Source organism: Seriola dumerili, unplaced genomic scaffold (assembly GCF_002260705.1).
Source record: "Seriola dumerili isolate Sdu_G_001 unplaced genomic scaffold, Sdu_1.0 BDQW01000068.1, whole genome shotgun sequence".
Lineage (NCBI taxonomy): Eukaryota > Metazoa > Chordata > Actinopteri > Carangiformes > Carangidae > Seriola > Seriola dumerili.
In genome coordinates, this window is record NW_019174323.1 from 10,701,252 (window position 1) to 10,719,473 (window position 18,222).

General features: G+C 40.5%; 1 protein-coding gene across 2 annotated transcripts in view; it reads left to right on the forward strand.

Moving 5' to 3' along the window:
* Nucleotides 1–8,642: 8,642 nt before the first annotated feature.
* LOC111220249 (supervillin-like) overlaps nucleotides 8,643–18,222 on the forward strand; it is a 31,064-nt gene continuing 21,484 nt past the window's right edge. For both annotated transcript variants that reach the window (XM_022743272.1, XM_022743273.1), the window contains exons 1-3: nucleotides 8,643–9,101; nucleotides 14,559–14,593; nucleotides 18,040–18,101. In XM_022743272.1, coding sequence (XP_022598993.1) covers nucleotides 8,725–9,101; nucleotides 14,559–14,593; nucleotides 18,040–18,101 — 474 coding nt within the window. In that variant the 5' untranslated portion in view covers nucleotides 8,643–8,724. The remainder of the gene's footprint in view (nucleotides 9,102–14,558; nucleotides 14,594–18,039; nucleotides 18,102–18,222) is intronic.

The window sequence follows — 18,222 nt, forward strand, 5'->3', positions numbered from 1 at the left end:
AATATGAAGCTACAGCTAGCGGTCAGTTACCTTAGCTTAGCTTAAAGGCTTAAAAGCTAGCATGGCTCTGTCAAAAGATAAGAACATTTGCCTGCCACACCTCCTAAAGCTCTCACACACAAACCCTGTTCTTACGCATATTAGTAGTTCTCGTAATATTATATGAAGGGGCAGTACACACTGTTTCTGCGCACCGAAGCAAACAACAAGTTAGATTTATCGTTTAATCATCATTTTATACATTTTCATGTAGACACTATACAAGATATAGAAAGGACAACAACCCCAGTTGCCTCAGTATTGCTATCTGTTCATGTGTTTTTTTTTTTTTTTCACTTAAAACAGTTTAGTTCATCTGGCTTAGTGATAAGTACCACTACTGTTAATACTCCATCTCTCCGCCATAACCCATCCCCCCCAAGATAGGAGACCCCCTTAACCCCTCCACCCCCTGCTCAGTAGCATTCCAGCTGGCCAGATGGTGTCTGCTCCGCGCAGTGGACACCAGAGAGCTGCGAGGGAGAAACCCCGCGAGCAGGATCTCTGGATGAGACATTCCACCCCACTGATCCCACCCCTCCTCCTCCTCCTCCTCCTCCTCATGTCGCCTTCTCTCTCTGTTCAGTCTTGTCTGTATGAAGACGGTGATGAGGACCATGTTGATAAGTTGTTGACAAGCAGAAAAATCGCATTAGAGGGTTTCCAGGGGGAGACTGCTCTGTAGTTACTCTGTGGTAAACTGTGAGTAAGAATGACAGAACACATCAATAACCTCTGTGTTTAGCTCAGAATATTTGTAGAGAAAGTTGGGGTTGCATGCTTTTGATGTTTAACATGCATGTGTAGTTACACTGCCATGAGTGAAATAGCAGTTGTATGTATTTACTTTGAAAATAATGTGAGGCCATGTATATTTATATCATTTTATGGCAATTGAAGTGTATAGTTTTGATATACTGTATCTAAAGTCATGTCATTTGTCTGTTTTTTTCCTCCTTGCTGGCAACTTATAAATTTAACTTTATGGTATGCAAGTTACATGCATATGCAAATTTGATAGAAAGCGGCTTCAAGAACTTGTATAATAAATCCTGGAAGTACACATGGAAGAGGACGAATAAATTAAACAAAACATCAGTGCTATTCAAAATGACTGGCCTCGTTCAACTTCAAAAATAGTTGGCACATTTTCCATGGAGTTTACTGATAAATGCACATTTCTTATTCTTTTCGTCAAAAGTTGGCAAATTTAACGCACTTGAAGTGTTGCTGCAGCAAGGCAATGCTTTCCGTATGTTAGTGTACAACAAAGGGTAGCGATTGGTGTGAGGGTATGTGCTTTAACTATAGCTACTACAGTATATCTGACCCATAAAAATACCTGCGTGTGTTTGTTTCTGGCCCACATTAACGCTTTGGAAAGAATCCAATTCAGCACATTGTGAGGATAGATGCATATTATACCCCACCCTTCCTACTCACCACTGCTGCTTCCATGATTGTAGCCCTGTTGGAGAGTCAGTGTGTGTATTCCTGTTGCCCTGTTTTCACGATTCTTCAGTTGTGTGTCAGTTTGCGCTGCAGTGTGTATTTCTGTGTGAGTTTGCTTGTTTGCTTTCCCATACGTCACATTTAATGGGTCCTTTGAATAGGGCGAACAGAAAGCCGGAAGCCTGGGACAAAGAGCTAGCCTGTAAACGATAAAAAAAAAAAATAGAGGAAAATACAGCATGCTCTTCTGTCTTTAACCTCATAGCTTTGTTGAGATTGAATGATGATCCGTCCCCCTTGTCAAAGATTTTAAGGAGGGAAAGCAGCACTCTTTCTTTGCCTGGTGGCAATCGTAGCTCTGCCTCAAGCAGGTCAGTACAGTTTTTACAGTGTCAGTTACTAAGGCAAAGCAGAGTGCAGGCATGAGTACCCAGGGGGGTGTTATGTCAACTGCCTTTCGGGTGACTGGTTACAGTCAGCAGGACTTCTGGTAAAAGGGATTTGAGGGACTTTGTGTCTATGTGAGAACGAGAGGGGAGACAGAGAGGGAGGGAGAGGGAGAGATGGATTAGTCTCCAGCCCTGTTTTTGCCCCATCCTCCTCCTCTGCAGCAGCAGCAGATCTTGTCCTCCCTCCGCCCCCGTACCACCAGACTGGGGCCCCTTGGCACCGTGGAGACACATGCCCCACAAAGCCATCACATCCACCCCCTCAAAAGCCCATTCTCTCCAGACTCCTTTCCATCTCCTTTCCTCTTTCCCACTTGCTCTGACCTCTGCAGCTCTCTCAATTCTCTTGTTGTACCCACTCTTCTTTGCCTCTGGACTCTTTTCATCTACCCTTCATACTCCTTTTCCTCTTTCCTCTGCTTTTCCTTCCTCTGTCACTCCAACACCCCACCCCCACCCCCCATTTTCCTCCTTTCTTTGCAGCTGAAATCCAGGGAAGATTTGAGTCATGTGAAAGAAGGGCATTTGCCATGTTAGACAAACACACCTCTCCTGTCGGAATCACCCTTTGAAGTTCTCTGGAAGTGGGGGCCCGTTTCAACAGGATGAAGTGTTGTGAGCGTCTACAAATGCAATTAAAACTTAATGCCGCCGTCTTAAATGCTGAAAGATTGCTTTTTAATGAGAGACACATTGACCACTCAGTATGTGGTTGATTGTTGTGTGAGGGTGGCTTAAAAAAGTGTGACACACCCTGGACCCGCCCCCCACCCCACCCCTCCCCTCCCCAGCTGTTTTCTGATGCATTTGTTTGGTTGAATAGATCGGCTGGAAGCTGATGCTTAATGTCCAGTATGTGGAAGATAGAGTTATTGGATTAGGCACTGGTGAACCATACTTAGGCCTATCTGATTTCAATGGTTGATCACATGACCTAGTCGTTGTCACACACACTCATGCAGACAAACATGCAACACGCTGTTTTCTGGACAAATCAAAGGACACGAGCCATCCTGACAATATTTTGATTATTAGTCAACAGTAGCCTGGTATGTCACTTTTACTGGGTGCATATTGTACAGAATAAAGGTAAGATTACAACTTCCTTTAACCATAAATAAGATTTTTATTGTGGCCGTCTTAGCACAGAGATTTGGGATAGTCATTATGTGACCGAACCTCAAAGCAAGGAAGTCACTCAGATACCCTATGCAGTGAAACCGTCACTTGCCTCTTCACTCAAGAGTACTTGATACTTGCATCTTTTGTTTTGCTCCTTTATGGTTCCTGAACGTGGCTGAAAATTTCTCAGAACACCAGCTGAAGAACCGGCAGTCTGTTTTTACACTGGCACCTGGTTTTCTCAGTGGAGCAAAGTTTCCACTCTCCACCTTCTTCCCTCAGGAAGAATGTGTGTCAGGAGTTGGCTATATCTTTAACTGCCTCCTCTGTTTTTTTGTGCAGCAAAGGAAAATGGATGTCTTAAAGTCTCTCTGATGCTTGTGGTTTCTTTATGTGGATTCCTGAAGGTTTCCAGTGGCAAAATGTTGTCATAATTGTTGTAGCCGAACAGATACCTCGTGTAGTGTCCTTTTCAAGTGTGACTACAACTTTACTGAGGTGTCCATTGTAAACCTAAGAACTGTCAAAATGCTAGAAGGTTCAGGTGTAAAGCTCTGTGGTGATAACTAAGAGTTTCAAGGTAAGATGAAAAAAAAATTATATAGATGATGCAGACCAGTGGAATTCCAGTAAAGCTGAACTGAAATAATGCAGAAAAATTGCCGACACATTTGTACAGTAATTTGTTAGTTGCAAGCTCTATATCTTCCATTAGTGCTGTGACCCCTGTCATTAAATTGATGAGTTACAGAGAGCTGTGGGTTCGGTGGTTGAACCAAAAGGCAGACTGTCTATCCTTTTTAAATGTTTGCTAAACAGTGCTTGAATGAACATTGCTTGGTCCTGGGCCAATGAAGTGACCAAGGTATCACTTTGGCTCTTCAAGCTTCAGTGTGTCTCACTTTATGAAAAAGCCCCTGATTTCTTGTTTTTATACAGTCAAGATCCCTTACCTTTCCCATGCAAATCCACTGTTTATGAGTAGGGTGTAGCCTGCATTCCTGCTCTGTCCTCTTGTGTGGACACGTGATTTCTGAAAAAATACACACTGGTGGGCTACAGGTCAGCCTTTGCCTCTGAGGCAGCTTTCTGGCTAGCCCTTGTCTTGGAATGAATCAGTGAGTTAATGTGTGTGTGCTCCCTATGGATCTGTGTGACAGGTATTCTTTTTCCATAAGCAGCCTGCTTCCCATTGTTTCCTGTTGTAATGACATCAGTGGGCTATGAGTAAGAATGAAATCATTAAATTTAAATGGAATTTTTTTTTCAGGTGCTTTACTTGATTCACATTTCATAATGTTAAAACGAACTTTGCGCAATTCAATTTTCCCTGTTCTAACCTCTTTTGCATATTTCCTCATAGTATTTCTTGCCTCAACAATTCCTATTGAGCAACAATACATTTTTTCTGTGCTTTGAGAGCTGCTGTGTTCCTGGTGTACACAAGGATGTTGATAGAACTTTGTGTTGGCATAACAAGACTTATCAGATAGTGTATTTTGAGAGCTTTCTTATTCTACTGGACCTCCTGTGTCTGAAGGTTATTCAGTTTCAAGTTCTCACCTCTGTGTTAAATCAGAACACCAACACATTCAGAGTATAAGGACACCATAGATGCTGTTAAACTATAGTCAGTAATTCCCAACCAGGGGTGCTTGTCACCCAGAGGGTACTTTTGCAGTTGTCAAGTAGCACATTACATAAAAATTAGACAGCATCTTTTAATAGGAAAAAATACTAGCTTGTTGCATCTGCTGTAACACTTTAACAATGTGTGTTGTGATGGCTGTGTATGTGGAAACCAGGTAACAAGCAAGAAGAGGTCTAAAATGCTAAAAGTAATGCATAAGCATACATGGTAGAAATAGTTTACTAAAATATATAATATATAATATATGGATAAATAAGTAAATGTATTGGATAAGTGGTTGAAATAGTTTGGTTTAATGAATTAAACAGCAATTAGTTACCTAAAAGTAATAGATGAATGGTTTAAATGTCTGGTAAATGGGAGTAATACAAATGCAACCAACCTAAAACATCAACAGTTCACATTGTTTATATAATGAATAGTGTGAAATAACATCCAGTGTAAAACCAATTCAAATGAACATATTTGGAATATAAAGCGTGGTGTTGATGGAGGCGTGCTTGAGTTTATGTGACAGAGCTGTGGGGAGACATAAGACCAAAAAGGTTGGAAGCCAACAACTCCCCTCACGCATTTCAAATCATCTTTGAACCGCCTCCCGTGTTGAAACTTCTGCATTTGTGGTTTATTGCAGTTGTTAGTAGGCCTAAAACAGATATTATATAATCTAAACTAACTGCTTATAATGACTGGTGCTCATTGCAGAGAAGTAAATATTTGAAATATGACCGCCACAGAGCACTTAGCCTTATAAGAGGAAATTATGATAGTAAATCTGATACTGAGTGCAAAGGGGATGTCTGGCTTTTGAACCCATTCAAAGTTTTCTCACTGCCCTTACCCATCCCGTCTCAAGAGAGAAATGGACATTTGCCAGGTTTATGAGTAACATTTCCTGATTAATGGGGTTTTGTGAAGAAGGATATGGGGCACAGCCAGGAAGTGACACATTTGGCCTCTGTTTAGACAGATCTTCCTCTTGTAGCCAGTACGAACTCCCAATGGGCAACAAAAGGTCAGATAACACTCCAGTGATTGGAAACGAAGGACTCAGTTTGTTTACATGCCCTAGAGGAGCAGAAATAATATTGCCCGTATGAATTGGCAAGTCGAACTGGTATAACTGCATACTGAGCAAGACAGATGCACTGTCGTCAGTGAAACAAAAGCCATGTGTGTGCTCAGATATGTTTCTCACATTCTGCCCATCAACAAACTTCTCAGTTGTGTTAAATGTCACATTGAGTGCAGTCAGACCAAACAAGCTTGCTTCTCCACTTCAGTCTGATACTAATGGAAGCAAATACGTTTCTCCCCTCCAAAACCACCTTTATCATCATGTACTTAATCCGCACTTGCACAATTGATCTTATTCAGAGCCCTCTTGTTGTGTTTTGGTCCTGCAGGTTTCTGCCTGCCTGCACTTGTCTGTATTTCTGAAGAAATAACCATAAATAGGTAATGGCACCTCTGGCTATTGTGGCTGTGCAAATCTCCTACCAAAACAAATATTCTTGGGTGAGTTCACATTTGCTGATAGGCATGATGATTTTTAAAGTATGACTCACAACTGTGTTTTCAGTCCCCCTTGTTAAAATAACAGAGGCAGCTCCAAACAAAGCAGCCCTGATGTTCTGGGTCTCTATGGACCAGCTTTAGCATACTGTTTAGCACTCCTTTTATAGGTAATGACCTAGGTGAATTATGTAAGCTTGTGCATAGTCCTGAAATCAACATCCAAACTCTGGATCGTTTTGCCTTCATAAGGTAATTCACAGGCATTGGAGTGACATTCAGTTGAAACCCAAAAGTTTTTGCATTCATTTTTGATGAGGAAAATGGCTCTCTGCCTAAGATAGGTCAGAGAGCATCACAATTTACTGTTGCCTCAATCTGAGTTTTTTACCATTATTATTTGATGGACTTCACAACCAAAACAAACCTTTTTGAAATGCTAACTTTTTTAACCCTAGAGCAAAAATGTAACATATCTCCTGTGACATCCTTTTCTTATCAAGCTGTGGAGCTCCTGAAGGCTTGAAGCTGGGTAGCAGTGGATTTACCACTACCAATTGATTAGGCTTGCCTTTTTAATAGGCCATTTGGTTTTCCTGTTATGCAGTCAACTCCATTTAAAAAGCTTTAGCCTCATCTGATCCTGGTTACCTTCCTAGAATTGGTTCTAGTTTCTGTTCTGGCTGTTTGATTGGCTATGGATACTTGCTCGCTGGACTAACAGGAATGGAAATTAACTGTGCTGATTTGTTAATTTAACAAACAGATGGTGATTTTTTTCTACATAGGTTAGAGCATATATTTCCCACAGTGGATGGACAACATGTAATAGTCTAGCAGTTTATGGTTTAACTGCATTTAAATTTACACAAGGGAGGCACTGTGGTCCCTTATTGTTTAGCCAAGAACCGTTATGTTAGGTAGAGGAGGGATAGGAGAGGTCAAGGTGAAGACTGAAACACACACAACCACTTAAACACACACACACGCAGACACACAGACACACACACACACATCCCCTGACACGCACTGATTTCCTGTCTAATTTTTCAAAGCCATAAATTTGAAGTGGACCGAGAGTCCTAATTCTGAGCTGGTTTTTATAGCCCAGCAGGTGGTCAAGGGTCTGAGGGATGCAGTTGAGATTTGTTCAGTCTTGTCATCATTACAGAAAAGGCTCTTACGACCAGGGCAGTCTCACATCTCCTGTCCCTCTTGACTTGACCCATTCTTCACTTTCCCTCATTGTTCCTGACTCTTTAATTACTAACACTTTATAGACAAAACACCCTCTTGTATATTTTCCCCCTGTTCCCTGGCTATAAATGTGAGAACCAGGGTGCTGAATTAACTTATGCCCTGCCATTTAATGGAAAACAGGGGGCTACATTAACCCCCCCAACCTCTCTAACATAAATATACCTCCTTTTTATTCATCTCCTTCTCTTCTGTTTGGCTTTCTTCAGACAGAAGCCCCAAAGCATCGTAAGCATACTTGTGATGTGAAAAACGTCTTGGTGTGGAGCAGTGAAAACCTGCGCACACACAGTTTTCATTGCTGCTGTCAGCTGGTGATGCATTTACATAAGTGCAATTTTCAAATCTCTGCATCTCAGCCATGTGTGGTTTTCTGCTCTGTGAATACTTAATGGAACAAAATGAGCTCAACTCAGCCTCCTAATTTTTACCTCCTAAATTTAACGCTTGGTATTGAAAAGTGAAAAGTTATTAAATAGAAAATGTTTTATTGTACAAGAGGTGGAAAGATGCTTAACAGATTTCCCTTCTCAGGGACACAAGAGCCTGGAAGGCTATACCAGAGTCACACACTGGAGTAAGCGCACAAATATAGACAAAACACATTCACACTCACACTTAAGGGCAATCTAGACTTTCTCATGTACTGTGTTTGTAGTAAATACAGAGTCATTATGGGGTGGGATAATGTTCAAGAGGTGATTAGCCCAGGCACAAAGCCTCAACTAAGTGAGGAATAAAATGGGATGAAGATGTTATTTGATGTGTGTTTCTCACTTTCTCTTACTTCCTCCTCCCTCTTTCCAGCCGGCTCCATGTGAGTCAATGGAACAGAGGTTATATGAGAGTCTCGCTGTGGTGGTCGGCTGTCTTTGAGCAGAGCTGGCTGACATCATTCTCACAGGGGGGTGGGGTGTGTGTGTCTGTGCGGTGGGGGGTTAGCTGGGGCAGGGCAGAGCTTGGCTTGGAGCTCTACATTTAAGGCAGTTTCCTATGAAAGCTGGAGAGGTAAATGTCTCGGTACATCTGGTTTTACACAGTTTTAGAGAGCCTGTCTTCTGACATTGAACTCTATAATCATAACGCACTAATGATCTCTTCCTTTCTTGTTTGCAGCTCTGGGGTGATTTTGATGGAGTGAGACATTGCTATCGAGGAAGATCTACAAGAAACTTGGACACCATACCAGTTGAAGAAGCAAATTTGAATCTTATCATTTAAACAGTGTTGAACTGCATAATGGATGGAATAGACACCTTGCAGAGCTCAGCCCCAGAGACCAAGGCTGAGCGAATTGCCCGCTACAAAGCAGAGAGGAGGAGGGAGCTTGCTGAGCGCTATGGCAACACAGAAGAATTCACCTCCAAATATGTCCGCAGGGACAGGAAAATTGCTGACGCATCCGAAACTGTGTCTTCAGTAACCAAGGAGAAGGAAAAATATGAGGATAATGGAGCAGAGCCAACATATAGCAGGAGGGGCCTCAGGAATAAAGTAGTAGAACCTGTGGAGCAAACTAATGATGAAAAAGAGGCTACCACTCACCTCAAAACAGATGCAATTTTATCCTCCAAATCAGAAGCTGTCTCCTCCATAAAGACGACCTCTCATTTCAGGTTAGTTTATTCACATTTCACACGTTTAAACAAAAGCACACTCCTTTTTACTCATTGTTTGTGCAAGACCAGTGACACTGTTGTTCTCAATGTGACATAAACTTGGCCGTAGACATTAAACACTAAGCTGACCATAGAGACTCAGAATGCGAGTGCAAGTGGCCCAGGCTAACATCTCAGGAATAGACTTCAATAAAATCAGCATTTATTGTTTAGATTTTCTTGTATGTATCTCAGTTTTGACTACGGTAAGAGTACGGATAGGGCAAGGCATTGTTCAGAAATTTTCGAAAATCGTTACTGATGCAGACACCTTCACTTTGATACCAATTCTTAACTATACTTTTTTATGTTCCAATTTTATCAAATCCATTTTAACAAAAAGAAAATTACGATACAAATTGTGGTCCAAATTTTAGTTTTACTTTAGTTTTATTTCATCGCTTGGTCTCTTTAAATACTCTAACATGCTTGTGTAAATAAACAGCCAATCATCAGCATTATTGGATTTTGGTCTTAGCATGCTACGTGCTTATTGGCTCACTGACGCTGATGAGATTTAGTAATTTACATACATATTCATATTACATCCATAAAAGTATGAAACTCCGATCCCTGGCTGTAAGTGCGGACAGAGTAATGAATAGCTATACAGTCTATACACACATGACGTACAAATAACTCTGCTGAAACTTGGAGCATAATGATCAGATCCACGCAAAAATTGCCATTGAACAGTAGCTCTTTCTGAGGTATTCCTTGATTTAGAGAACATTTGCAGCTTGTAAAGACGTCTATTAGATTATTGTAAAATGGCTTACTGGCTTCTAATGAGTGAAGAGGACGCAACAAGTCTGCACATTTGGAGACCACTTAGTGCTATCTGCTGTTTGAAGTAAACACGGCTGCTAACATTTCCAAAATTGGCCATGCGTGCAAGGCAGAGAACTGCCACATTTATTTTGCCATGGTATGCTTTGCAGTGATGATATGCACGCTCCTTGTTTTGGTTCACTTTAGAGTCATCTGGGGGTTCTCACATGTTTAGCACATTTGGGAATAACAAACCGGTCTTGTCAGGATGACTTGGAAGACTTTGGAGTTTTCATATATGCTGCCAGGAATGCTTTTCTTAGAATTGTGCATAGAGTAAGACATGTCCAGTCGTGGGTCTGGGGATGTTTCAGCTGTAATCAAGCAGGGGATTCTGCTGTTTGCACATAGCCAGACTTGTCTGCTCTTGTCTGCTTTTTGAAAAACAGCCTGAGGGAATGACAATAGAGAGCGAAGAACTGAGGTGGACAGGGCTTTAAGATAATTTCAGAGTTTGGAGCTTGCGGGGGAAGGGAAATTGAGCTTTGCCAAGTTTTCATGCCCTGTGCTTAATGAAGCATGATATCTAGATCGATTTGATTGATGGCTTGTTAGAACCGTTTACTTCATAAGACTGGGAAAGACATGTCTTGTGTTCTAATAGACCTTCAAAATAAATGCAGTACACGCAGAACAAAGTTTCATCAGATCTTATCTGATAATCTCTCATGGCAAAACTGTATTAGTTTAACAATGAAATGTATTTTTTTTGTTTGTTTTGGATATCGTCCTGTTTATATCAGAATGTGTTTCATTTTTTCAGTGCAAAATTTCGTGTTGAAATGGATACAGATCATAAATCTTTTCAAGCATAAGGTTTGTGCTTATTTGTGGATATAGAGGAAGTTTAAATAAAATTGTGTTTTGCAGCAACGTGCGGTGGGAAAGGAGCTGTTTTCTTCCAGCATCGGTTAACCACAGCAGAATGAATATTTGGCAAAATACAGAGTAAAGTCACACACAAAGATATGGATGACATTTTTAATTACAGAGAGCACGAAGACGGGTTGACGTGTTGATGTGTTTGTCTCACATGCCTGTCACGTTATCTACTAATCTTGTCAGTTTTGTTATGAGGTTTGCTGCATGTCAAATTCCAGCTGTGCAGTCCTGTGTACATGCACACTCGTGTCACTCGGTGACACTTGTTAAAACTCATCGGCTGATCCCCCCACCATATATAAGAGGTTTATTTGTATATTATGCTTTCACCATCAGTTCCAGGGAGTGATTGGAGATATTTGTGTTCTTTCAAAGTATCCTTACAGCTCATTCTGAATTTCATATCAGTACAGTATATCCCTGATTCCTGGCTGACTTGCATGTACTTTATGATTAGAGCTTCGCAAATATTCACTGAGCCTTGTTAGGCAGTGTGTTTGTGTGCGTTTGTTACAGAAATAGCATGAAGGAAACTGGAACTCATCTGTCCCAGTGATAATGAAAACTGTCTGTCAACAGGTTTATCTGAGGCAGCCAGGAATCCTCCCCACGTAAAGTCACACTTGAATGGTGACATTCCAAAACACTTCACTTTGACATTTACAACTGTCACTTAAAATTCACCCTTCAATATATGATATATACAAAAATTTAGTACATATGATTTTTTTCAACAGCGGGGGCTGTAAGTATTTTCCCTCAATAATGGAAGCAAGCAAAATTATTTAATTGACTTGAATACCAAAAGTACACTTTTTGTATTTTTTTCTGTGTGCATTTATTTGATAATTGTTATTTTGACAGTTATCACAATGTTGATACTGAACAGATACTGAAGGTTGTTTTTCAAAAATGTAGTCAAAAAGCTTAAATTACTGATATGATATGAAAGAAAGTTCAGTTGGGAGAATGCCACCCTGACAGTGATATGACGGGAAAGAAGACATCTCACTCTGTATGAACTAAAGAAAACACTCACAGTTAATTTGTGGTTGTACAGCAGTGTTACAGAGTGGAGCTTCTTCCCCCACAATTTATCTCTGACAAGTGCTAAGAGCAGCATGTAGCGAGCACACAAACAGACAACAGCCAAGTTTAATTTAGGCCTGACATCATGTTACTGACAGAATTAACATTAATTAGTGACAGCTGATACAACGTACCACCAGTAACGTTTGTCATTTTAACCACTGAAAGTGACGCTCGGAGGGTGAGTAGCTGAGTAGCTGAATGATTTCTACACTGCTTTGCTAATGATTATTAGCATTGTGGCTTTATGAATCTGTATTTTTCTAATCTCAGTGTCTGATCTGAGTCTGTCACCGCTGCATCAAATGAATATTTCACTGTATTATGCAGGGGGATAGTATGGAAAGCCGAACCAAGCAGGTCGTCTGGCCAGTTTTGAGCTAAGCCAGCAGGCCACAGCAAGACTGCACCTCTGCGAAGTTGTGTAATGACATGACAGGGCAGCCGTCGCAAAATGTATGTAGCAGGAACTGTATGTACTAGGGTACTGTACTTGTGCAAACTTATCATGCTTCTTTACACATAGTAGTGTAAATAAGTAAAAAGAATGATATACAAAAGTAAGGTAATGGGAGTTGGATTCATAGTTAACTGTACACAATACTGTACGTGGTACAGTTTTTACATCTATTCCTGTTACCTGTCACAGTATACAGAATGTAGTTGATTTGTAGATTTTATCCATTTATGGGAAATTCATATGTGTTGTACTGTGTAGTAAATACCAGCAGCTGTGCTACTGGCACAATGGTGCTGGTCAAAAGCCTTGGATTAGAAACAAGACTGGATGACATTTGGCCTAATCTTTGTTTACATGGCTGAACTATTGCAGATTTATTGTACCATTTATATGAGGGGGGCAAGATTTCCAACAGTTAAATACACAAATTAGAGGAAACAAGAATTAAATCTTTTAACCATGTCAGAGTCATGATTATATCCATACTATACTCTTATTTCACCCCCCTCTCCCTATTTCACAGTGTCACTTAATGCTTTGTGTGTATGCCAGAATGTAATGGAGCAAGAATGAGAATGTTTACCATAAATCCTGAATACTAAAAGCCATTTACTTTTAACTTCAACTTCCCCCATTACTGTATTGCTGTTTTTCTTCTCGCCCAATCTCTGCACTCCACTCTTCTTATCTGGTTTTATGGGAGCATAGCAACAACATGTGTGGCCCCTCTCCGTCAGCCAGCAGTCAAAGTGTGGGTGGGGTTGATGAAGTGTTGCTGAGCCCTGCAGTTGCAGAGTAGAGCATTTAGTCACCAAGATTGCCAAGGTCTACAAACAGACTTTCCAGTAGCTTTAAATGGGTGAAGTTATGTAAATTATGTGACACTGTAATAAGTTAATTTTAAAGTTCATGTGTATATTACACAGCCACAGACTGGTGTGTATGACATCCCTGATATTGGTAACTCCAACAATTTGTCTTCCATCGCATTTCCCATCTCCAACTACACCATATTCACACACCATAAGTACCTTGGTCTGGCATATTTTGACTTCCCACAGTATGACAAGGCTTCGCTAAGGCAGTCCAGCCGAAAACTGACACAACTTTCTGCAGTAGCCAAACCCAATCCTAAAATTAATGTAAAAATTACTTTTCAACAGTGTTTTGGGACTCAAACAAGGACAAGTTAGATGACACTGAGTTGGATTCAATATTTAGTTATATTTTTGTTTTTCCCTCATAACATAGTCCACACTACAGTATTCTTACTTTTATATTGTTAAAGCGTTTATTTGATGTGTTTGACAGCTGAATAACTGCATTAAGATATGTATTCTACGTCATAGGTGTTTGATGTAATATTTTATAGAATATCCTGTAGTTTTTATTTAATCGTTCATCTTCAAAATGTCACTAAAATAGACACAAAGTGACTCAAAGCAACTCAGCTGCCATTGCTCACTGACACGTTGTCATGTGGTCAGTTGAAACTGTTGCTGCTGTATTTTAATGGAGCACAATGTTTTGTACTTGAAGGAAACACAGCATTTTAAATGGACCTGGCTTTATTTAGACAATGGTCCCGATCTCGATTGGGCAGATGAGCTTGGGGCTATCTCCCCTTCTTCAATAACCTTTGACCCCTTCCAGATGTCCACCATGATTCTCTATTGTGTTTAAAGCAGCCCCCCACCCCCCTGCCCTCCCTCTCCTGTTACATCAGCACTGCTGCCCCACAGGCAGCTGCTGTCCCCATCCATATTTAACGCCCATTACTTAGAGATGAATGGCCATCTTCAGATGCTACACAGGCATTGCTGTCTTTGCTAACAAGGGACTGGAAGAGCAGTTTGAGTAAATGTTGTGGGGTGCATAACATACAAGGGAGTGTAAGTTTCTTTCTTCATCCCTGTTCGTTTGGTTTATGTTGCATCTTTTTTAAATGTGGCTTAAGTGTACATTTTTGGATTATAGCTGTGTGATTTAGACTTCATATACTAATTTTTATGTCAAGCTTGTAAGCATCAGTTGTAACAGCTGTGTAATCCTGTCATCACCTCAGTATGTTAGAGTGACCTCATTTGTCTCTCTGTCTCTCTCTCTGTCACTCTCTCTCTCACTCTCACTCTCTCTCTCACTCTCTCTCCTAGGCTGCTGGAAACTGATGACACCACGGAGCCACAGGGTAAGACGAACCCTCCACTTACACCAGACTCACATCCTATATTGTTCCACGGACTGCTTTATCCCTTAACTCTTTCAAGCTATCTCTATTACTCAGTGTTAAAGGAACACTGAGCTCATTGCTGATGTCAGATCACCTACCTGGTTTATAGACCTTTTCTTTGTAATACTCTGCCACTGAGGAGGAGTGAAAGAAAACAGATCTATTGATGTGCTTGGACGTGTTTTATTGTCTAATTTGAAGTTTATGTCGAGCCTCAGGCAATGGTTTTCTTTCTCAAAAATAAGGGAGATAATGTTTGGCACGTGTTTGCAGAGTTTTTGTTCAAAGATCGGGCCGTAGGAGGTGCGCGCATACACTCGTGTGTTTTTCTGTGCAAATGTTTGACTGTATGCAATTACACTGGAAGCTTGTTTCAGCCAGCTAGCATTATGAGCTAATTTTGGAGCCTGCTACTATGGAGAGAAGAAAATGGTTAAGTTTACACATGGGCTACTGGCTGCTTTCCTGACTCAGTCAACCACCTGAGCCCACAGCCTGAGAGTCTGTCGCCTGTCTGTCTGTCTGTCTGTCTGTCTGTCTGTCTGTCTGTCTGTCTGTCTGTCTGTCTGTCTGTCTGTCTGTCTGTCTGTCGCCTGCCTGGTTGTACAAGAAAAAAAAGATAGCGACAAAGGGGTGATAGGAAGGTACCTTTAGCAAACAGCAGGTATGTCAGTATTTCAGGATGCGTGTTGCAGTGTTGTGTAACATTTTTTACTTGCAAACAGACGTTTCTACCTTTTTAAGTCAATCAGGAAGTCTGGTTGAACAAGTCTAAATCATTTTCAAACCTAATCAAAACAAAAGAAGCAAAGAACTAAAACTGGAGTCATAAGACTATAAAATATCGAAGCCATTATCTTGAGGTTACAGTATAAGCTAGTTCTCTAATCTAAGACCTTTTATGTTGAAAGGTTTTTCATTGTAATCACTGATTGAAATAATGCATTGTTCCTATATTTTCTAAATGTCAAAAGTGCAGAACACACATAAGTAGTAAATGACAGAGCTGGTGTATCCAAATATTATTGGATTATTGTATTTGACTGAGCTTCTAACTCATCCACTGCCATTAGTGGAGCTTTTTTGTTGCAGCAACATAGGCTTTATATGGGCTATACCATCATCTCAGTAAACTGGGTCTGATCTATGATGAGAAGTAAAATTTAATTCCACAACGTGAAGACAAAAATGAACAGTAATAATCTGCTACATACATTTTTGGAATCTTGGAATTTTCTGGTCCTTTAATACAAACATGACTTTAAGTTATTGTATTTGTTTCCTAATTGAATATTCCCCATTTGTTTTTACCATTTTATTTCATTTTTAATGTATTTTCTTATTAATCTTTAATAGTTTGCAAACTATTTTCTAATGTTCTACTTGAAAAACATCCAGTATGTTCGGAAATATTTAATATATTTATTTCATTTGAGTAAAATTTAGCCTGTTAAACCAAATCATTGATTTAGACCAAAAATATGAAGACAAAATAATACTGAATACTGGGGATTTCCTTTGCTCTGATGATTATCTGTCAAACATGGTTTGTAGAATAACTAGACTAAAAGAGACCAAAAATAACAGTGTATTTTTCTGGTTGGAAGAGAAACAGATACAGAAAGAGAAAGAAAAGACGGTCAGTGTTCATCTTTAATAGAGATACAGTATGTGCGTGACAGAGCCACAGAGTATGAGAGCACTGGCAGTGCATTCACAGAGCTGATGGAACTTCCTGTCCAAGCTGGCAGAGGAGTCAGTGCTCAGAGCCAGAACGCCTCTCATGGTCGCATCGAGGGTTTCCCTGACCCTCCAGCTTTCAGCTATCTTAACTGTTTCATACTAAGGCCTTCAGTTAGATGTGTTTCCACTGTGCAAGTGCAGTTTGTCATTAGTGCATTCAGAATGATTTCAGCTCACCATGACTTTGCTGGAAAGGTGCTACATCTAAACATATTTAGAACCCTTTTCTCCTCCATAATCATTGTAAACAATAGGTGGCCATATACATTGCAGGTGCAGTGTCTTCATTCAAAGCAAATACTCCTAGATTTTCCCTCTGGAGGGAGAGAGTCGGTGCTGCTGTAAAACATATTGTGCAGATTATATGAACTCTACTTTGTTTCACCATGTACTCTGATATGTGCAGACTCTATTGGCCATTAAAAGGTCAAACGCCCATCCAGAAAGTTCTCAGCAGCTAAAGCTTAGCAGTCTTGTGAGATGGATGAAAACACTTATTGAAGAGTCAGTGAACTTAAGTGGAGGTTTTTCCGTCTCTTGAGTTTTTCTTCTCTCGCTCTCTCTCTTTCTCTCTCCCTCTCTTTCACTTGGATGTTGGATGGATGATGATGTAAAAAGATTGGACCGGAGTTGAAAACTAAAGGAGTACAGTCTGAGTGGAATCAGCAGTCTGCAATGCTTAATGTTTCATCATCTGAACTAAATCATGCTAAGTTCTGGACAGCAGGGGAGCATGGAAACATAAATCATAACGAGAGTATTAGCCCTAAACTGAGCAGTTTTTTCCAGTGCAGAACAGGGGTTTTTCAGAGACATGCCATTATTTGGATTTGTTTGTTCCTCTGTTTTCTTTAGAGAGGGGGGCCACCTTGGCTTGAAATGTTACATTGTCAAGGCAATAAAAACAGATTTAGAGCTGGAGAATGGGATTGAGTGTGCTGACTTAAGAAATTTGTGTTGTTTTGGAATATCATTAAATTTAATTGTTTCCTTTTGTCCGGATTAGAAGATTATTATATTCTCAGGGCTGGTTTTGATTAGACAGCTCACATGAGAAATTATTTTCTTTCTCTTGCACACATAAGCACAAACACAAAGTAAATGTATTCCTCCCACATATCCCACAGTCGCATATCTTACTATCACTCTTTTATGTCAGAGTGACTCTCTGAATCCACTGGTGCCTGGTAACTTCTCAGACTCACCCTGAGGCCAGTGCACATATCGCACTTTTCCTTTTCTGATGCAAAGACACCTTAGAAGCACGAGTGAAGCCAATAAGATATATCCTGTCAATCTTCCTGTCTGCATTTTCAAGCTGTCCACGTCCACTTGACCTGAAAAGACTGTGGTGTGTGTGTGTGTGTGTGTGTGTGTGTGTGTGTGTGTCTGTGTGTCTGTGTGTCTGTGTGTCTGTGTGTCTGTGTGTCTGTGTGTGTGTGTGCGTGTGTGCGTGTCTTGTGCCGAGTTCAGCGTTTACATGCGATTGTGTTCAATGTTTACAAAAACTTAGTGCCAGACCAGACAGTGCATCATGTTGTGGATGCCAAACACACACCATCCATCTTAAACCATCTTTCTAACGTGACACTTTGCCCGATCATGTGCGGATCCAATTCTCTGCATACATGGTCAACCTTGTCTGTGTGTGTTCTTTTCAGTTAATGAGACACCTGTGAACTCATCCAAGAGGTCTGCTTCATCCAAAATGTCTCTTTCTAAGGTACGGTATTTTAGGTTTGTCTTCTACCTCCCCTTATCCAAATGTTGTGTATTGTGTGATTTATTGCATCTGTGTGTGTGTAACACAATTGATATTGCACAAACATTTAATCGTGTGAAAC